General features: G+C 35.6%; 1 protein-coding gene across 1 annotated transcript; it reads right to left on the bottom strand.

Annotated features, from left to right (window-relative positions):
- Positions 1 to 16769: 16769 nt before the first annotated feature.
- On the bottom strand, positions 16770 to 23262 carry LOC105440620. Its single transcript, XM_030978853.1, has 5 exons — positions 23095 to 23262; positions 21308 to 21475; positions 20411 to 20575; positions 17466 to 17563; positions 16770 to 17140 (listed from the first exon to the last, which is right to left on the bottom strand). The coding sequence occupies exons 1-5, from the start codon at positions 23260 to 23262 to the stop codon at positions 17050 to 17052; spliced, it is 690 nt and encodes a 229-aa protein (XP_030834713.1). The 3' UTR covers positions 16770 to 17049.

Below are 23262 nucleotides of genomic sequence, written 5' to 3'. Positions count from 1 at the left end.
CCAGCTGTATGAATCTATATACACATACAAACCAATATATACCGGTAAATCATACTCAGGAGTCATAGGCCCATTCCGAAATTGTATAATTATTATCAATAAACATAAATTGATAAAAGACGACCCCTTCCCAAAAATTGTACATTCTAAAAGTTTGATCTTGGCTGACAAGTTGTAAATTGATTACATCTTATTTGCCCTATAGACGCATACTTAACATATATGCCTTGGTAAATCCAATCCAATCCAAAAGATATTTGTTATAGCGCCTTTTCCCTGCAGTTACAAAGCGCTGCAAAAGTTAGACACTTCTCAGAGATCAGTCAAGTATATGTAGGCTGGTAATAAAGTAATGTCTAGCAGAATTGTCATTCTTATTATGTACTTGTCTCTTGCCATGCTGTATTGTATTTGTGCTTTTTATATGAATGGTCGAATAAATAATAATAATTTTAAAAAAGAATAGATGTGACTTGGGTAGTTTCTTGAACTGGTCAACAACTGAGGCCGTCTGCACAGCAGTAGGTAGCTGGTTCCACAGTTTTGCAGCAACCGATGGGAAACACAATTCACCAGCACGTTTTTATAAATAATTGCTTGACTTAGGCTGCCGCTGTACATATTTCTCGTGTAATTATCTGTATACCATTTACCTTTCTTCACATCGGTGTGTTAAACTGTTTTACATCATGTTTTTAATGAACTCACTATGCATTTCTTGTTTCTGTCCATCCCTTTTCTCAATAATTACATCATGGACAGGCCTTGTCCTTGATTAGTCCTTACCTCACAAGAGATCATGCTTTCCTTTTTTTAATTCTCGCACGTCACAATGACAATTGCCCACGACAGTGACACTGCAGTTTGGGTACTGACTTTGGGTCAGACTTTGAGTCAGCCCAGACACTCTTAAGCCATTTTCTTAATGTATATGTGTAATCAAATTTAGTGCCTTGTTACAAATTACTTCACATTTAAAATAATTGTATTTCATTAGTCAGAATGCAAATTGCATATCCACTCCGTGCTATTGGGTAGGACAAGCTATGTTTTTCCTACCTGGCAACAACTCATGTATGCAATTCGCATTCTGACTATTGAAATTACAATACGAAAATACATCGGGCAGAGCTGAGGATTGAAATGGGTTATAAAAAAATATTGCAAAAAATATTGCAAAATTATTTACTTTACTTGTATCAAAGAGAACTGTTGCTGAGCTAGCGCCATGAGCGTCCCTGGACGGTGTGTGCGCTCTATAAGTTTACACTATTATTATTATTATTATTATATTTTAGCTCCACTGACCCCCACTTAGAGACGTAATTTAAGGCGCTATACAGATGAGACTATTATTATTAATACATTGAGTCTTAACCAATTCATATTAGTGAACCGGTAAAATTGTTAAAAGTAGACGAAAAACCTGCATAATTGTTACTTATTATATTCCTTCTACTGTACTTACCCTCAAACAGGCAAAGAATCCTGACAAAAATTCTCAAACCACATAGATATTTATAGTTTTCTTTGAAGGCGTCACTGTACAACACCCTCTAACATTAAATTCTCCCAACCAATGTTTGAATTTTCCCAACCGTTTTTCCTTCAGTTGTAAATAAGACATAAAACAGGCATTTAGAAATCTTTCAACACTTAAATGTTTGGAATGATATAAAGAGCCCATTAATTGCTTTGTGAGGATTTACATTTACCTAAGATTGAATTAATTTATTATAGTATAGTTGGGAGAATCGGTTCAGGAATTGATCAGATCAGTTTTTCCCCAATTTGTATCATTAATAATGGTCTGTTTTCACTCAAACTTTCAGATTATCTTTAATTATACATCTAGCATCGAATTCACTACATTAGCATCATTTTCTCTCATCTAAATAATGTTATCAAGTCCCTTTAAATTTAAATGTCATAAAGAAGGCGTACGCATACACTGTACAGATACGCCTAGAATGATTTAATAGTATAGGGACTACAGTCCACAGCGTTTCTGTATCAAACAAACATATAGTTACTGAATCTTCTCCATTCTCACACAGCAAACATACCGGTAGTCTGTTGCCGGGGTCTGTTGACTCATGGAAAGCAAAAAGTGCATTAACTCTTTCAGGACACGATTCAGGGCTAAACTGATCACGATTATCACATATTGTTCTTCAAATTGGCATCAATAATATATTTCTTTAATTGCTATGTAAATGATAAGTCTCCGAAAACGATACACACAGGCAAGAATGTTATGGAAAAGTTTTTTAAATGGCCAGTTTTGATCGAAAAACAATAATGTTTAATCTGTGTGTTGCCAATTTAAGAATGTTAATATCCAGAACTCAACCAACACATATTCTGACGTCAGGTGAAACCAGGGACATGCTAGCATGTCCCTGGTGAAACGCTCAATAGAGCTTTTCACAGTTGATTGCTCATTCATTGTCCATGGCATTCACAATAACCCTATTTCACAAGTTCATCTCAAAACAGATCACCGCAACAGAGCAAATACACAGGATTACAATGTACAAACACTATGATACAGTGCGTCCCAGAAAAAACAAAACCGAGAATTATCGATGTTTTATCATAACTTTATTACAATTATAGTTAATAAATGACACATATTTGTAAAGCCGAGATCCTCATCGTTCATTTGATGCAACCCACATGATGCATATTTCACTCATGAGTGATTAAAATCAATTTGAAGAGAGGAAACCAAAATGTAATTTGGCGGGCAGTATCTGAATTTCAAAGAGAAAATCACATTTCTAAAAAGTTCAGTGTCTGCCCTTTCATATGACACCTCAATCAGGAAAAATGAGCAAGGAATAACAAAGTTCTGTTTGTTTAAAGTGATGCCTGCATGTACATAATTTTATTAAACGAATTCGTTTTCACTGGCTGCCTGCCGTCGCAACAAACGGAATTGACAAAAGACTTGACTTTTTTTCTTGTCACAGAATTTACTGTCTTTTGCCCCTTTTACATGTTACATAATAAGGCCTAGTATAAGTTGTGACTATAAAATTAAGAAAAGACGTAAGAGATTATTTTTTATTTTAATGGTAAGTTCGTTGGAGTAGAATAGAGATTTCAGCTCCAGATACTGTCAAAACACGCAAAATAAATGCTCGGTATACATGTACATTATGATACTTTGCGTGTGACTAACCTGAGATTACCATGCAATTTATCACTTAATGTGAAATTATAATTGAATGCAATTAAAATTGTGTCAATATTCCGAGATAGCTATTCTGATCTTTACTTGACCTTTAGTACCTTTACATGACATTAGATTACAAAATAAACACCAGAGAAGTGAGTCCTACTCCCTTCAGAAGCTGGGAATACATCTATCATACATCATCATGGAACATTGGGCTCAATAGTTAATGCGAATTATGCAAATTTCCCAACATTGCCCGAATTTTGAAATTGTTCCCTTACGACATGGGATCACGAATAATCACCATGATCATCAACAGCAACAACAAAAAATCTTTAACCGAAAGACCTTTTTTATGTTCATGAAATGCAAAGTCCACTATCCTACCGGGGATTTCTGGGGAACCACTTTGAACAAAATTATGTTCCATACGATACCAGAGCAAAAAATGCCTTATTCTTGCACATGTATAGACTTAAGAAACTGAAGCATGCTAATGTGGGTATAGTAATAACATTTATTCAATTGTTTATGGTACATGTATTTACTAAGGATTAGGGTTTCTGCAATATATACATGGATTATATGTAACTATATTCCAATGTGCTTATATAGTGGCTATTGCTTTGATCAACATTTAGAGGTAACGAGTTAAAAATGATATAATATACTCACTGTTTGCCTAGATCCTGCTAAATGCGAAATGAATCGTGGAATAAGGCGTCGAGTCCTCTCAGAAATATCTATCCAATCATAGTCGAGCTCAAATGATTTACACAATAATCTGACACAGTTTCAAATAAAAGTAACTGTCAACAAGTTACATGAGAGGTCTCTTCTAAAACGTGTTACAAAGGCGTTTACAATGTCTCTTTCGCAAGAATAGAGGAGAGTTTGTCTCTGGGTCATGAATTCGGTTTGACAGATGCCAAAACATGCAGGGTGTCGACGAAAATAATCTAGAAACTAATCTAATGCAGATTCCCTTTGCACGAATGTGTTTCGTTCCATCAGATGTTCATGTAGAGGTGACGGATAACCCGAACGAAATGATGGACATGAGTCTGTATTTCACCGCCTGGTGACGTGGCATTGAGCAGGTACCTGATTGCAAGTCAGTTGGATCATGTGGTCCAAAAACGAAACCAGAGGAAAATACATAACTAGATCTAGAGCTAACCAACCAAACACAAGAATACATATCTCTTGCTCAGCGAGTCGGTCCTGATGGGCATTGTGCTGCACAAATAATATCACGTGATAAAGTGGCCTGGGCATTTCGCTCAACAAGCGGGAAGCTAATAATAGTCTGTTCCCAGACAGAACAAAAAGTACTTTAAATGACGATTGGGGGGGGGGACTTCAATATAAATCAACTGCCATTGCATCTGAGTACTTTTCCCAATATTCAATCATATAAATCTACTAATACTAGCGAATCTAGACAATTCCAAATCTTCTGTTGCAAATGTAAACATGTTAGTTTGGAGAGGGGTTAAAGGTATGCCAAGCTTTGGTTTCCCGGTCACTATATGATTATGATTTGAATTTTCACTTTTGAGTTTCGTTTCATTATAATATAAACACAAAGAGAGAGAGAGAGAGAGAGAGAGAGAGAGGACAAAAAGAGTGACTTTGCCTGGAAACCACACAAATCTATGTCTGATCCCCATTAGTCGTACCATGTCATACGGACTGGCACACTCTTTATATCATGTCACAGTATCGTGGGTGAATAAGATATTTCATACGGCTGGGCTTGTAACAAGGGTAACAGAAGAAAAAATACATTTGAAAGGAACGTTCTGAAAGGAAACGTGCCTTGATTGAATTCCTTTGTAATATTCAAATTGTTTATGATATTTACTAAGGATTAGGGCTTCTGCAATATATACATGGATTGTATGTAACTCTGTTCAGATTAGCTTTTAATTTGTATAGTCTGTGCATGGCTAATGCTTGGATCAACATTTAGAGGTAACAGGTCAAAAATGATATGATATACTCAGTTTTTGCCTAGATCCTGCTAATTGCGAAATGAATCGTGGAATGAGTCGTAGAATCCTCTCCTCAGAAATATCTATCTAATCATTGTCGAGCTAAAACGATTCACATACAATCTTACACAGTTTAAATAAAATTAACTGTCAAAAAGTGACAAGAGAGGTCTCTTCTAGTATGTGTTATGAAGGCGTTTACAATGTCTCTTTCGCAAGATAAGAGGGGATTTTGTCTCTGGGTCATGAATCCGGTTCGACAGATGCCAAAACATGCAGTGTGTCGACGAAAATAATCTAGAAACCAATCTAATGCAGATTTCCTTTGCACAAAATGTGCTTCGTTCCATCAGATTTTCATGTAGGAGTGACGGACAACTCGTATGATATGAAAAACATTTTCCCCACCATTCAATCATTTAACAAAAACTATACTGGCGAATCTACACAATTCAAAATCTTCTGATGCAAATGTAAACTTTTTTTGGGGGGGGGGGGTGGTTAAAGGTATGCCAAGCTTTGGTTTCCAGTCACAATTTGATTATGTTTTGAATTTTCACGTTCAGGTTTCGTTTTATTATAATATAAAAACAAAGAGAGAGAGAGAGGGAGAGAGAAGACTGACTTTGCCTGGAACCCACACATATCTGTGTCTGATCCCCATTAGTCATACCATGATATACGGACTGACACACTCTTACCACGTCACAGTATCGTAGGGAAAAACACATTTGAAAGGAACGTTCTGATAGGAGCCGTGCCTTGATTGAAATCCTTTGTAAAGGTGTTCACGCTGGTAGGTTTTACATAACAAAACTATTTACAAAAGAAAATCATTTTTGGATCACTTATTGTAACCTGAGGAGCGTGGGTGCTTAGAAGCTCAAAATCACGTTTGTCAAATAGATTCTTTAGAATAAAATTACAATGGAAAATTATTTGAAGTCTAAACATGTCCAAATTTGGTTATTACTTCTTTCCGCTTTGATACAAACATTCCTCGCTATAAAATTATACGAGAAAACTCAGACAGACATAAAACTGAAGTGGAAAATGGAAACAAATATTTTGGTTGCTGTTGATGGCACTTTACCTGAAATTCAGGTCCACTATTCTTGGTATGGTATGCCGTACTTGAATCTAAGAGCGCTTTAAACCGTTAAGCTCATGTTGAATAGATTGAGAAAACCTTAGCTTTACAGAAAGATTTTCATGGGCGTTCTACATAAGTAAAAGAATATCACAACTAGACAAAGTATATCTAGGCAAAATAATGGTGAAAAACACACGGTCTGCATTTCAATACTTAAGTTGTTGACACTTCAAATGATCAGAATAGATTCATCCGTCCCCGGTACAAGATATTCCAGATAATTATGCGTACTTATCAATCAATTTGTATGATATTTATTTAGGCTCTGGCATACTCTTAAATAAGAAACAAACGACATTCAGGCTTTGTAGCATATTGATATCTTAACTTAAAGGCCGATTTTGTACTGCTAAGCCGATGGTGTTACAAATTAGGTATAGACCGTAATAAATAAATGAATAAATGCTTGGTTCAAGTCTGCGTACCCGGGGAATTCAGGGAGTAGTAATTGAAATAATCCAAGAAAAACATTACACAACACACATGTAGACTTAATATGGATGTTATGATGCTCCTCTACTCGATCTACTAGTCTATCAGGTTATCTTTTTGTTCATAAACTATGCTTTTAACTTATTAACGCAAATAACACATATTATCTTGGCCGCTTGCTTTGCCTAGTTTCAGATGTGATAAGGCTTTGGTCATATCTTTTGAAGACCAAGTGATGTTTGAGTGCTCTGTGGAATTGTCATTGTCAGCCACCTCTCTGTCCTCACTAACTGAATCTGAAGAACCAATTTTAGACGTAGAAGGTTAAGGAAGTAGGTTTCCTATCCTTTGAGATCAAGATGACCACTCTAAGATAATCTAAAGTAATTTGACACTTTAGATTAACACTAAAGAGGAAATAACTCTAAGATTGGCCCTAAAGTATTTGTACACTTTAGATTGACACTAAAGAGGAAAATACATACAACTAGAGCCAACCAACCAAACAAAAGAATACATATCTCTTGCTCAGCGAGTCGGTCCTGATGGGCATTGTGCTGCACAAATATATCACGTGATCAAGTGGCCTGGGCATTTCGCTCAACAAGCGGGAACCTTAGTCTGTTCCCAGACAGAAAATAAACTAGTTTAAATGACGATTGGGGGAGGGGACTTCAATATAAATCAACTGCCATTGCATTTGAGTACTTTTCCCGATATTTAAACATATAAATCTACTATACTTGCGAATCTAGACAATTCCAAATCTTCATTTGGAAATTTAAACATGTTATTTTTTTTTTGGGGGGGGGGGGTTAAAAGTATTCCAAGCTTTGGTTTCCCGGTCATTATTTGATTATGTTTTGAATTTTCACTTTCAAGTTTCGTTTTATTATAATATAAACACTAAGAGAGAGAGACAAAAGAGTGACTTTGCCTGGAAATCACACAAATCTATGTCGGATCCATTAGTCATACCGTGATACACAGTATCGTAGGTGAATAATATATTCCTTACAGCTGGGCTTGTAGCAAGGGTAAAAGGCAAAAAGAAAAACACATTTGAAAGCAACGTTCTGAAAGGAAACGTGCCTTGATTGAAATCCTTTGTAAAGGTGTTCACGCTGGTAGGTTTTACTTTTTTATCATTTTATGATCACTGATTATAACCTGATGAGCGTGGGTTATTAAAACCTCAAAAACATGTTTGTCGAATAGATTCTTTAGAGTAAAGTTACAATGTAAAACTATCTGAAGTCTGAACATGTCTAAATTTGGGTATTACTTCGTTCCACTTTGATACAAACATTGCTCCCTAAATTAAAATACGAGAAAACTCAGACAGACAACTGAAGTCAAAAATTGAAAAAATACTTTGGCTCCTGTTCATGGCACTTTACCGGATATTCGGGTCCACCGGTCTTGGTATGGTATGGTATGATGGCTGTACTTGAAACTCAGAGGGCCTTTACCCGTTAAGCTGATGTTGAATGGATTGAGAAAACCTGAATTTTACAGAAACATCTTTGTTTTTTGCAGCGTTCTACATAAAAAGAATATCAGAACTAGACAAAGTATATCTAGGCATATATAAGTACGAATAATTATAATGGTGAAAAACAATTACCCCGGAAAATTACCTCCGTGGACAATTACGCCCGTGGACAATAATTAATGTATACATTCCTTGTTTTACCTGTATGTCTGAGAGAGAATTTAGAACAGAAAATGCATATACTATAAATTCAAAACAAACTATACTTTCGATGTATCCCAGTGTTCCATAAAGTGTTCATATGTGCTTTGATGTAGTCTTTATACAGTAAAAAATATCTTCAAAAATGCAGGTAGAAAAATGATAGTCGTGTATTAATAATAATAATAATAATATTTAATTTTTATATAGCGCTTAATACAAATGTCTCTAAGCGCTTTACAAATATAAAAAGCAACAAATTTGAAATATATAATAATCATATATATATATATATATATATATATAATATATTATAATATATATATTATATATTGTGAACAGTATTGTAGGCCCAACTCAAGCTATGGTTTCCAGGTTTTCGCCTCCTTCTGTATCTGAATTATTTACTGTATACTCTATGTTGAAATAATTGTTAAATATATCATTTATATATACATTGTGTTTCATATTGTACTGTTGAGAAGGAAATAAATGTTAATAAATACAAAATACAAAATAATGTAATCAATGTTTGGTGTAAGTGATTAGTTGAAAGTAAATCATTGCAGAAAAAAATATTCCTATCTAGTGGTTGTGCTTCTCCCACGTCATTATGTACAACATTTTGTTTTACTTTTTCATTGGTCGGTGATAATTACATAATGGATAAGATAATGAATGCATGCATGGCTCGACAACAACTGAATGTTCAAAATGACTTGTTCATCTCATTCACTTATCCAGAAGATGAGAATACCACATTACAAATCAATCACAATATGGTTACATGCAGGTAGCCCTCTAAAGATAGCATTAAATTAAAGACCTTATATACTTAGCTAATACACACATATCATTCATGAAGGTAACTAAGCAAATATGAATAAACTTATGTTTAATCAAATAAAATTACATATACATCACACGAAAGCAGTCAAGCTGTTAATGGTGCATGATTTAAGAATTTGAAGCTAAATTAATCAGGCCATCTTTCAGTGGTATAGAGAAGGAAGAAGAAAATGAAAAAAGTACAAGATTTTTAAATGTCGGGACAAGAAAAATGAACAAGAAGAAATGAGAAAGGGAAGGAGGGGGACAAGATTTCAAGACAAGCTTATACAGGCTAGACTTTCATATTTTCGAGTGATAAGCGGTATTAAGAAGAGTGTGTTTTTTCTCCTTTGTTGCGGTATGAATAGTTAATCTTTGCCTAGGTACATTAGGTGGTATTTGATTCAGTCTTAACCGAGGAATACAACGTCCATGGTATTAAGGTTTTATCACATTCTAATTCTTGCATATCAAAAAAAATCTTTGATAGAAGAAGAAATGATCCATGGAAATAGCAAATAGTTGTAACGGATTTCCGTAGAAGACAAAAGTTATTAGCGTCTCATTTCCTCCGACATTAGACTAGTTGATTCGGTATAGTGACTCAGTCATGAATAAACATCACCTTTTCTCTTCTTCGCCCGGCCGTAACTAATGCATAATTCATGAACCTTCAGCTGCCATCTTACAGCTTCTTTAATAAGCCTATGTTCACATTATGTAATGTGAAGAAGCATGCACTTGTATAAATAAATCATCAGACACTATTCCACGAAGAAAACATGCTTTTGAAATTAACCACGAACAATGCTCAATGCTGCACTACTGCAGTTATGGTCAGTAAAGCTAGAATAGCAAAAATGTCGTTATGTTATCAAATTTGATGAGTAAATCTTTGTTACAAATTATTTCATTCACCTGTTACAAATAATTGTATTTCAACGGAATGCTAATTAATTGTAGTTGTTGCAAGGTAGGACAAGATTATGGCTCGTCTTACCTAACAACACGGAATGTATGCGATTCGCATTCTGACTTTTGAAATACAATTATTTGGCACTTAACAAAGATTCATGCATTAAATTTGATTACTGGCATATTGGTATCTATGCTATCTCGCAGTCAGCGGGCGACACTCTAGGAGGCTGTTCACACCCGCAGAGATAGCGCTCGCTAGACCGCGCGGTTTGGAAGGTACGGTTTGGAAGGTACAACGTCGTTTCGGTCCGCCCAACAGCGAGCCACGGCGAGCCAAAACGGTGTGCCACTCGAGCACCTCTTGGGGGTGGTCCACGAGAGATAGCGCGGTCTAGCGCGCGCTAGAAAAAAAGGGGGTGCTACGATAGACCGCGCTATCTCATTGCGGTGTGAACAACCTCAAGGATCGTTTACTCGATACTCGAGAGCGTCCGAGAGCGTCCGGGGTTCCGCCCTCTGGTCCCCGGCATTGGTTCTTCCCCTGCAAGCCAAAAGGGCCCTGAGGCGTGTTTTTGGACCCTTTCCATGAAGATAGAAGCGACTCCCAAAACAACGCTTTGTTTTATAAACTTGTCGTTATAAGAAAGGCTTTTTTTCTTCTTCTATCACTCGAGACGGCTAACTTGAAGATTTTGAATAGCGTAAACTCGAAAACGTCCGAGGGCTCCCTCCCTATGAACCCCCGACAGGTGCCCGTTAAGGAGTGCCCCTGGACCCCACCATTTCTTTGGCGGCCTTAAATGAAAAGGGAAGAAGAGAGAGCGATGGAAGAAAAATGATAATAGAAAGAGAAAAGAAATTTAAAGCCCCTCCAAAACAAATGATGGCAAAATTGCACTAAAATTGTAGAAACATACGTCTGCAAAGATTCCCCCCCCCCCCACAAAAAAAAAAAGTTTGAAGACACTATATTGATAAAAGAATATAATGTATAATTTGTGTTTTCTGTTGCACGCAGGAGACCTATATTTTGTATTCGTTCATCAATTTTCGTTTTCAAACACATTTGTTTTGAAAATGCTTGCAGAAATGTGTCCTAAATAACATCCTCTTTCACATTTTGATAACATTTAAGTACAATTTTACCATCAAAATTGTGGGGCTCCTAACACTTCAGAGGGGCTTTAAAAAGAATAGGAGAGGGAGAGGGGAAGGAAAGAAAGAGAGACAGAGAGAGACAGAGAGAAACAGAGAGAGAGAAAAAGGGGAATATGAAGCTTAAATTTACACAGAAAGATTACATGTAGAGGTCCGATAAGTTTGCTCGACATGTGCCTACGAAAACTTCAGAGGAAAGTAAAACAGTACGAAAAAACAGCTGTTATATAAAATTGATATTGAAGAGAGAATGAGAGATGATTTCTCTATCACTCGTGACGGCCATCTCCACCCCGAACTCCAGTGCCCCTTACAAACTGACGGGGCCCTTAAACGGGCCCGTAGCCCCATCCGTATAAGTGGTTCCCAAGACCCTTTGTTCTATGAGCTTGTCCTGAGAACATATGCCACATACATGTTTAACAAAAGAAACTGATCAACTGTTTAAAACAGCTGAACCAAATAGCGTGTGACCTTACGTTATGAGAGAACAGCCATTCATTCAAATGCATTACAAAAACAGTTTATATTAGGAAACCATTGTCATACATTTCACAGGTAAATGTGCTACACTGTAACTAAAATACAGGTCAGTGGGTATCTCACAAGCCTTGTACTACTCTAACATTATTATTTCAATAAAAATGGCGACCTAACCCAATAATGGCTTGGAAGGAAGCTGCAAAATGTGGAGCGATTGTTTTCATTTCTAAGTAATCAATTATTAGTAAGTTCAAGATAATTGTAACTGCCTCATAATCTTTGTAACAAAGCTGTCAGCTAGATTTGGCTGGGTGTCATTTTCCTTTCATGAATACTTGAACTATTTTTAAATTACATAAATCTCAGAATTAGGGAAATATTATTTGTCGGAACAGTTCTGGGTTTTTTTCCTAAAAAATAAGGTGGGGAATATAGTGTTAGTAACTTTGTTTAGTTGCATAATGAATTGAGGTATTCATCTATGCACTCTTAGCAGAGCTAGTAGGTTTCCTGGGATTACGCAGTAATATTAGTAGCGGTTCTCGAGGGGTTTGGGGCTCAAGCCCCCCTAACAATAAATAACAATAAAAAAAATCGCTAGATACGTGTAGAAAATGAATGCAACCCCCCCCCCCCCCACCCGCAAAAAGGAAGTTACTCTTTTGGTGGCAAGAGCCCTCAACCTCCCCTCGTGAAAATATGGCCGTAAACGACTATGGTTGCAGTGCTCTTCTTCTTCCATTTCTTATGTTTATCTTCAAAGGGCTATGTTTTTATATGCAACCTTTTTTTTGAAGATCTGTGGGAAGGCTACCAGTTAGTGACATTTTCAATGAAAAAAAATTGATTTTAAAAATGCGTTTTTGAGGGATAAAGATGAAAGAAAAAATATAATTTACTAGATAATGCCACTGATTGCTTTTATGTCTCTTTTTCGTTTGCTCTCCCTCTTTCTCTTTCTCTCTCTCTCTTCCCATTTCCATTAAGTTATCATGGTCTCTCTCACTAATTTGTTCTCTCTCTCTCTCTCTCTCTTCCTCCCAAGCTTTCAATTCTCTCTTTACCACCCTTATTGTCTCTCTCTCTCTCTCTAGCTCATGTCCCATTCCTCCATATTTCTGTTTATTTTTGTTCCGGTATATCTCCCTTATTTCTGCTCCTCTCACTTACATTCCTTTATTCCTCTTTCCTCTATATCATGAATGTTTATTATCTCTTTTATCACCCGTTTGCCGTTTTTCATGCTCGTTCACTACCCCCCCCCCCCCCCCTCCACTCTATCATCCCTCCCAAATTTCACTCATTTCTACAGACAGGCATCTCTCTCTATTTTGCCCCCACCCTCTCTTCCTTCGTCATCCTTTCTTCATATCTCTCTTCATCAATATTGATGTATGTCTGTCTCTGTCACATCTCCCCATTTCCTTTGTGCCTCACCCTCCCTAGCTTTTTCTCTTTCTTCTCATTCGGTCACCCTTCAAAGTCATCTAGCTATCACCGTTTCCTATGCTCTGTCTTTTGCTAATATTTTCTGTTGAATTCCCCTTTTATTGATCTTCTCTCTCTCTCTTATCTTTTTAAATTCCCCGTTTTTTGTTTTTTTTAGCATCTCCCTTTTCTGCTCCTCTATATTTTTGTTTTTCTTGCTTCCTCCCTTCTAAGTTTAAATGTGTGGGTCCGTTTCTCTCTTCTCTCCCTCTCTCTCTCCCTCCCTAGCCCCTCCCCACTCCCTCTCTCTCTCTCTCTCTCTTCGTCTCCCCATGTCTATCCTAGATTTCACATCAGACAAAGAGATCAGAGATTGATAATTTAAATCTTCCTTTTTTAATCAATTTAGAATCATGACTGCTCATGACAAACACATCAATAGGCCATTTCTGTCATGTACACCAAATGTATGCATATGCCTTTGTGAAGCGCCTTGATACGAATTATTTCATTCACCTGTTAAGAATCAATGTATTTCAATAGTCAGAATTCAAATGAATACATTAGTTGTTGCTAGGTAGGACAAACATTATGGCTTGCCCTACCTAACAACACGTAACATATGCTATTTCCATTCTATTGAAATACAATTATTTGTAACAGGTGAATGAAATAATTTGTATCGAGGCACTAAAGTATAAATTTGGTTACAGTACGAAGATGGCCTTTTATGACGTACAAAATATTGGTGCAGCAGATGTATATTCAATTCAATTCAATTCGTTTTATTCATTTCTATTTTCAATAAAAAAAAATAATAAAAAGATATATACAATGATAAGCATTTGCAGTATATAAGAAAATAAAAATAGGGAACTAAAAAAAAAAGTCCAAATGGCCTTGTGGAGGCATAGTTCCCCGAACAGTAGTTAAAAAATGTATATATACAAACAAACTAAAAAAGAAACATACATGACAAAACATGACAGGGACATCATTCATGGCAGGTAATACAAATGAAAATTACAAAATCATAAGTTTGAAAACAATATAGGTAATGTTGTATAATATGAATATTGGTACAAGAATCAATGATATTTAGATATAAGATGCTGCTTCAAGTTTCAAGTTAAATAATGTTTAGGACTTGCATGAGGATATTTCAGGAGGAATACAGTTCTCAATAACAGGAAGATATTGCTAGCCCCCATCTATCCCCAAAAAATACATGTATGAGAGTTACTATCAACCTGACATTTTCATGAAAGTACTTAAAGTCTTCATCATCTTTTTTTTTTGAGAATGTAGGAAAACAGGTGCTAGAATTTAAAAAAAAAAAATCTATATCTAATTAAATGACAGAGGAAATTATCATATCATTGCATCTTCATTAAGTAATCGCATTTACATAGATTACTAATATATTATGTATACATGTATGTATATGAACCGAACAATTTAAAATTGCCAAGTGATTTTATATTTCACTGAAGCCATAGGCTGAGGTTGAAATATAACGGCACAAGGGGAATTCTGAATTTGGAGATGAATACATGTTACGCTGAACAATGAAATGCATGCAATATTTCTTATATAAAATTGTGGGTATTTGCGAACCTTTTGGGTCAGATGCGTGCAGTTGAGACAGTGCAAACAATTCAATGCAAACACTTTTGAACTCGTTATATCATGCAAAATAAGGCTGTAATATTGCAAATAAAATGTTGTGTGTCACGTGATACCGTTTCAATAAGTAGGATATTTACTAACAAATTAATACACCATCATCAAACTACAACTTGCAAGTTCTTTTGTCTCCTTCGTACATCAAAACGTTGCAATCAATATCTAAGGCACTGCAAACTTCATTTCAGTATTATTTTCATGATCATCCAATATATACATAGAAAGCAGGGGGAAAATAATATTTATTTTTCGGGGGCTACTTTTCAAACTTGCCTGCATTGAATATAACATTCTAAAATTTGTTTTGCATTGAACTCTATGCAAATTTTCGGGGGCTCTTTTCTGATTTTCGGGGGCTCTTTTGGGCATTACGAGGGCTATTTCGCCCCGAACCCTCATGTATTTTTTCACTGATAGAAAGACCTGTTTAGTTCATCCTTTTGCATGACATATTTCAGAATAAACTCAAAGATCTGAGCAATTTGCATTGTCTATTATGAAAATCAGAGTGGATTATAAAAATGACATCACTTAATCAGAAAAGGATGGTGATCAAAAGGCAAGGTAACGAAATGCTCATAAGAGTAGTGTAATGGTGTCTACGTTTGTTTGTTATATTTAAAGCCAATCAGGAATGCAAACTTACTAAAATATGAAACTTATTTACAAGGCAAGTATGTATGGCAAACATATATAAGTTCAAAATATACATGTATTATACCATTACAGAATCATAATCATAATGATGCGAAGAAAAGACTGGAATATGTATCATGAACATTATTTAAATCCAGTACTGAATACAATTAGAATAAATATGTATCGTACAATTATAGAAGCATATAAAAATGTACATTGGAATGATGACAAGAAAATCCTGGAAAATATTTCCTCAAATGGAATTAGTATATAGTACTGGCGAATGTATAAACATATAAAAATAATAACTACGTCAAATTAAATATTACACTGATAACTCAAGCATGTTACATTGACAAAAGAGACACGTATCTTAAAATTATAGCAGCATATTTACATATACCCTTGACTGATGTAAAGAAAATCCTGGAAATTATTTCCTCAGATGGATTTTAAAATCTAGAACTGAATATATCTCTAAATTTACAAACAATAATCCATGTCAGATAAAATGTTACAATGATATTAGTCAGGCCTATGACATACACCCTTACCAGACAAAGCTAGTTCTCAAGTATACCGAGTTCTATCAAGCTAGCTGAGATGATAATTAGGGCAATATGGCTTAAACATCTGGGTCATTTCTGGTAACAAATTCACAAGCTATTTTAGATTTTTACTTAATCATATTTTAGTATTGAACATGTGCGATGTCATTGACATATACATTGACATTTTGATAAGATAATTTGAAATATTACATACTTAACCTCATAGCTCACTTAGTGAAAGTTGAGTGGTATTCCATACTTTGCATGCAAATCACCTAAAATGAAAATGGTAAAGGGGGGGTTAGAGGGTTTAACCCCCCCCCCCCCCCCTGGGCCGCCAAAAAAAAAAAATGCACACTGGAGAGAAACCTTTCAAGTGCAAATATTGCGAGAAGATATTCAACTCATCTGGTAACTTGACCAAACACATGATAACTCTGGATATAAATGTGTATTAAACTGTTACTTGATTTAAAAAGAAGTTATCATTCACTGCTTGTTATGGTCTCCATTTTGTTAGTAGATATACCAGGAAAACACTTACGGGGGTTCAAAATAGCCCGCAAAATCGCGGCTCTTGGACGATGCAATATCACCAGTGGACTGTACCCATCAAGGTAAAAAAAAAATATTACGAATATTCATGTTTTCAACATCACAGAATTATCCCCTTTTACCCCAAATTTCAGTCCGGGGCTCAAAGGTAACCAGGCTAGCTGGACACATGGATGCCCAGGATCTAGGTCAGGACCTCCTGAACGCTTATGCATGCAGACTGTAAACAGTTAAAATCTGAACCTCTTTTCCAAAAGAAAAAGCTAGTGTGGAGCCCTGTATCATACATATATAAATCAAGATGAAGTGGACCTCTTACTCTACCGGTACCATAGCAACTAGACGTCATACTTTGGTCGCTTCTCTGGAATTCCAGGATCATCCAATGGAGCTCTTGACTGAGTAGAAGGAACTTCACTCTTCTTACCACTACAGTGTAACAAAAATATCAAGAAAACATACACAAAACAACAGAAACACAAAAGAATTTACAAATCGAAGGTTGAAAGCACTTTACAGTAGGGAAATTGTTCAAGAAAGCTGTTACTGAATATTTAGTTTGTACGACAAGAAATCTTAAGTTATTTCAAGATACACAGTATCACTTTATGCATGCTTCCTGAGCGGTATCCGCATTGTATTTTTTCTTAGCATTCCATTATAGTATCCTTATATTGTTTCTGTATTGCACTATTCATGAAAAGTCTAAATGCTGTTATCTGAGTTATTTTAAAATCATATATACTTTACTAACCTCTGCAAACAAGTGAGGGTGTGAAGAAATGAGTTCAAGTCATCTTGAGCTTCTCCATTGAGCGTGAAGTTTCCATTCCTGATCTGAGGAAAACAACCCTGTAATATATAACAGCAAAATTGCTTGTAAACCTTGTATTAGTTTCAAGAAATTGGATTTATTTCATTCTCGTATATAATCTATTTTCTTGGGAATATACACTGAATAGCTACATTTAGATTAAGATAAACTGAAAATAAGAAGAACAAAAAGAAGTATGGAGAATTAAAAATAGGTAGAGTAAGAGCAATTTTGCGCAGTAGATAAACATTTCTGGAAAAAAGAATAAAAATAATTAATTGAAGTGCCCCATCATAATGTGGTCATACAGAGGCAGCTTCAGAGGGGGGGGGGGGGGAGTACCCCAAAAATGCCCCCCTTTCCTTTGTTAGAAGTGCTACTTCCCCTTTTAATAAGTGCCTCTTTTCACCTCTGATAAGTACCCCTTTTATTTTGACACGTGCCCTTTTTCCTTCAACAAGTTCCCTTTTCTCTTTGCAATAAGTGTCCATTTTCCATTCTCATAAGTGCCCCTTAACAGGTAGGAGAAATGCCCCTTTTCACTTGAGATAAATGCCCCCTTCACCTCTGAAAATTGCCCCTATCAACATCTGATAGGTGCCCCTTTTCCTATAAAACTTAGTGCCCACTTTCTATTCTCATACCTGCCTAACATTTGAAAGTAAGAATTAGGAATTATTAGCACGGTATGCCTTCGAAAAAAAGAAATCGCACTTGCAGCGGCAGCATAACTGGCAATACGCGGTAAATCTGTACCAAAAAGCGAATACAAATTCGCTGCCCGATCATGCAGCCATTCAACGGATTTTCGGGTCCTAGAAATCCAGAAAAACGTAAAATTTCAGATTATTCGTAAGGGTTGTCAGGTATGTATTCTCATAAGTGTCTTTTTCATCACTGGTGAATGCCACTTTTCAGGTGTGAGAAGTGCCACATTTTCACCACTGATTATTACCCTTTTACATTGACACGTTCACCTTTTCTTTTCTAAAATGTTTCTTTATCCTTTTTGAAAAGTGTCTTCTTTGCCTTTTACCATAAAATATGCCCCTAATTTAAAACAACTAAGAGCAACTTATTCTTTAATTTTCCCCCTCGCGCTCATTTTTAGTTGATGTAATTATGTTTCTTATCAAAGGTCTTTTCTGTCTTTCATGATTACATTGTTCTTACTAACCAATCAGGATAGTTTTTTCCTCTTTATAAGATGGAATTTTTGCACTGCAACCTCACAAATTTCAAAATTTCAAATTAATATTCAGACCATCACACCCAACTGCAAAGTATGATTCTAAAGCAGTGTCTTGTATCATGGAAACAAAGAAGTAAATATTGAAATCATTCCTGATAATGTAATCACATTATAGGGGTGGTTGGTCCCCCCCCCCCAACTTTGAAAGTGCATAAACACGATTTATGACATTCAACTAGGCTTATGTTAGTGATTTTGACACGCCACATTTCTTGCTGGAAATATTTTGCACACATTGTTAAATTTGCAAATAATGAGTGTTTGTGAAATGCACAATATTAAATCCCCACGATAATTACTGCTTATACACAGTACCTCAAGGACAATCAGCCTCGGGACAATTACGTCCTAGACTGATCGAACCCCCGGGACATTTATCCCGATGGAAAATTACCCCAGGGAAATTACTCCCAGTATAATTACCCCCTGGACAATCACCTCCCAGGGCAACTACTCCCAGTACAACTACCCTAGGACAACCCATGGACAATCACCTCCCAGGGTAAATACTCCCTGGACAGTTAACCCCTGGACCATGAATCCCCCAGGGCAACTACTCCCAGGAACATCCTTCGAAATGAAGGGAGAACTAACAGAAAGGGGCAAGCTACAGAAGGTGAAAACAAGGTTGAAAGTACTATGCTAAGACATTAGTATATCACTACTATAATGTTCTTAAGTAGCAGCCCACAATTGTATACATCCTGGCATAAATATCACGTTAAAAACAAGAGGTCCACGGAACTTACGCACACCTGAGCCGATGAAATTAGGGGCCTCACAATAAGGAACCTAGCTCCCATCCTCTTTACAAACAGTATAAAATGTAAAACTATTGCCATATGGGCACTTTGGGGTTAGGGCATATACCCATTTGAACAACTTTAGATTTCCATTTCCTGCAGGTGATTCCTACCAAGTATTGTTTATATATTGCCACATGTTTTCCGAGAACAAGTTATAAATGTAAAAAGTATATGGACCTTAAAAAACAATAATCACAGCAATAGCTCACTTGAGTTTAGAAATAAAAGGCTAGTTCCTTTTTTCTGCTTGAATTGTATACATCATACATGTATGGAAAACATCATAACTGAATGAAAGTCTCATCATTTCTGCTTGCTCTCTGTGGGAAGGGGGGATCTGAAACCACTTCCTCCTTCCCATCCCCCACACCACCCCTGGAAGCTTTAATTCACCATATTCAGGCACTGCCACCTCATTTTCAGGTAGTAAATTTGTATTTGTTTTATTTTCTTTCTTGTCACAGTTAAATATATTTTTAATGACAAATTACATATCAAATTCTATGACTTCAGAGTTTCTTTTTAGAGAGGCTTTAACAATACGCTATCCACAATTATTTTGAGTAGTTCCCCAACAGAAAACGTGCTTAGGATTAAAACAGTTATTTCATATTTTTTTACATGTCAAACAGGAGAGTTGTCTGTAACTCTGTCACAATCAATTGACCAAAATACCAAGTGGATATTTGCACAGCTTTCGTGATTTTAGTAACTTTGTTGAAGAAAAAAAATTAAAAGAATAAAAAAATATATATATATGGGCACCATAGAATCACTGCTCTTTCTTTCTTTTAATGACCCTCTCTGTGACATAAGTACACACATACCTGTATGGATGATGCCTTTGCTCTCAATGTAGAGTAGAACTCCTCAATGAGATTCCTACTAAGTACCAGGTTACTCAGGTTTGGCATAGAACACAGTGCTTCTACTAGGTGATGTGATGAGGCTGGTGAAGGAGCCTCGATGAAGTAAAGATTGAGAGTCTTGACCTGCATTCATGGTGTATTATAGTTAGGTAACTCATCTATACAAACATTTTATTTACTTACTTCTCACTGTATCCTTACATTTCAGACAAATTCCATCCATTACATAGTTGCATTCATAATGACATTCTCAACAAAAATGAATGAATTGATTTAGTTTTCAAATTCATTTGATTTCTAATGAAAAAAGACCATTAAAGTTTCTATGGAGAGGCTGATTTGTAAGAGTGATAAAAAAAAATTCTGTATGTATTCTTTAAAGGGCTTCTTACATTTTTGCATTGATAGGTCCTATTCATAATAACACTGAAATTAATAATACCCATAAATCTTCCTTTGCTATTAAAGTTTTAAATGTATTCATAACTTTACATTTTATGTGCAAAAGATCCGTAAGTCAGGAGGTTTTCAGTTTGATAATTTAAGCCTTCATTAAAATTGGCTCTTAAAATACAATATGTATTTTTTTCCTATTAAGCAAACTTGGCTACGGTTGGATATTGTTTAATGATCAAAACAATGTCAATCTTATACAAACTTGACTTTCAACTGTATCAGTACATGTGTAGTTTGCTTTTATTCCATGTTTAATGATTGTTGCAATAATACAAGTGAAGTGGGTGTTTGGAAAAAAATAAAACATAGCCCCGGTATACACATGTGCACCATATAACTATTACTGCCGATTCTATCAATCAATGACTCTCCATGACATTGACATGAGGACACACATACCTGTATGACTGATGCCTTTTCTTTCAATGTAGAGAAGAACTCCTCAGTGAATACCTCTCCAACGAGTGTCAGGTCAGTCAGGTTTGGCATAGAACACAGTGCTTCTACTAGGTTATGTGATGTGGCTGGTGAAGGAGACTCGATGAAGTGAAGATTGAGAGTCTGGACCTGCATTCATGGTGTATATAGTTAAGTTACTCATCTATACATGCATACATTTGATTTACTGATTTCTCACTGTATCCTTACATTTCATACAAATTCCATTAATTACAAAAATGAATGAATTGATTTTTAGGTTTCCAATTTATTTTATGTCTATTGAACAAAAGAACATTAAAGTTTCTATGGAGAATTTGATTAGTAAGAGTGATTTACAAAAATTCTGTATGTATTCTTTAAAGGGCTTCTTCCATTTTTGCATTGATACGTCCTACTCCTGATAACACTGAAATTGATAATAACCATAAATCTTCATTCAAGTTTTAAATGTACTCATAACTTTACATTTTATATACACAAGATCCGTAAGTCAGGAAGTTTTTCAGTTTGATAAATTTAAGCCTTCATTAAAATTGGCTCTTAAAATACAATATGCATTTTTTCCTATTAAGCAAACTTGGATACGGTTGGATATTCTTCACTAATCAACACAATGTCAATCTTAAACACACTTGACTTTCAAATGAATCAGTACATGTATAGTTTACTTTCATTCCATATTTCATGACTGTTCCAATATACCAAGTGAATGGCTTTTAAAGGTGAGAGTTTAGAAGAAGAAAAAAATAAATATGCATGTGCACCATATAACTATCAATGCTGTTTCTGTCGATCAATGGCCCTCCATGACATTCAAATAAGGACACACATACCTGTATGGATGATGCATTTGCACTCAATGTAGAGTAGAACTCCTCATTGAGACTTCCAAGTGTCAGGTCAGTCAGATTTGGCATAGAACACAGTGCTTCTACTAGGTGATGTGATGAGGCTGGTGAAGTAGACTCGATGAAAGTAAGATCGAGAGTCTTGACCTGCATTCATGGTGTATTATAGTTAGGTAACTCATCTATACAAACAAACATTTTATTTAATTACTTCTCATTGTATCCTTACATTTCAGACAAATTCCATCCATTACATACCGTAGTTGAATTCATAATGACATTCTCAACAAAAATGAATGAATTGATTTAGTTTTCAAATTCATTTGATTTCTATTGAAAAAAAAAGACCATTAAAGTTTCTATCGAGAGGCTGATTAGTAAGAGTGATTACAAAAAAAATTCTGTATGTATTCTTTAAAGGGCTTCTTACATTTTTGCATTGATACGTCCTAACTCCTAATAAAACTGAAATTAACAATACTCATAAATCTTCTTTTGCTATTAAAGTTTTAAATGTATTCATAACTTTACATTTTATGTGCAAAAGATCCGTAAGTCAGGAGGTTTTCAGTTTGATAATTTAAGCCTTCATTAAAATTGGCTCTTAAAATACAAAACAATGTATTTTTTTCCTATTAAGCAAACTTGGCTACGGTTGGATATTGTTTAATGATCAAAACAATGTCAATCTTATACAAACTTGACTTTCAACTGTATCAGTACATGTGTAGTTTGTTTTCATTCCATGTTTAATGATTGTTGCAATATACCAAGTGAGGTGGGTGTTTGGAAGAAAATAAAACATACCCCCAGTATACACATGTGCACCATATAACTATTACTGCCGATTCTGTCGATCAATGACTCTCCATGACATTGACATGAGGACACACATACCTGTATGATTGATGCCTTTTCTTTCAATATAGAGTAGAAATCCTCGTTGAGATTCTTCAGTGTCAGGTCAGTCAGGTTTGGCATAGAACACAGTGCTTCTACTAGGTTATGTGATGTGGCTGGTGAAGGAGACTCGATGAAGTGAAGATTGAGAGTCTGGACCTGCAT

Source organism: Strongylocentrotus purpuratus, unplaced genomic scaffold (assembly GCF_000002235.5).
Source record: "Strongylocentrotus purpuratus isolate Spur 01 unplaced genomic scaffold, Spur_5.0 spur5_scaffold_1, whole genome shotgun sequence".
NCBI classification, from domain to species: domain Eukaryota; kingdom Metazoa; phylum Echinodermata; class Echinoidea; order Camarodonta; family Strongylocentrotidae; genus Strongylocentrotus; species Strongylocentrotus purpuratus.
This window is presented reverse-complemented; position numbering and strand designations above follow the sequence as displayed.

Excerpts from the sequence above, each read along its gene's own strand:
- LOC105440620 (XM_030978853.1), bottom strand. The coding sequence starts at position 23,262 with ATGCAGGTCCAGACTCTCAATCTTCACTTCATCGAGTCTCCTTCACCA. Across the intron at positions 17,564-20,410 it reads CAAAGGCATCATCCATACAG|GGTTGTTTTCCTCAGATCAG; the intron begins GTATGTGTGTAC and ends TATATATTACAG. Across the intron at positions 17,141-17,465 it reads ACCCTCACTTGTTTGCAGAG|TGGTAAGAAGAGTGAAGTTC; the intron begins GTTAGTAAAGTA and ends GTTACACTGTAG.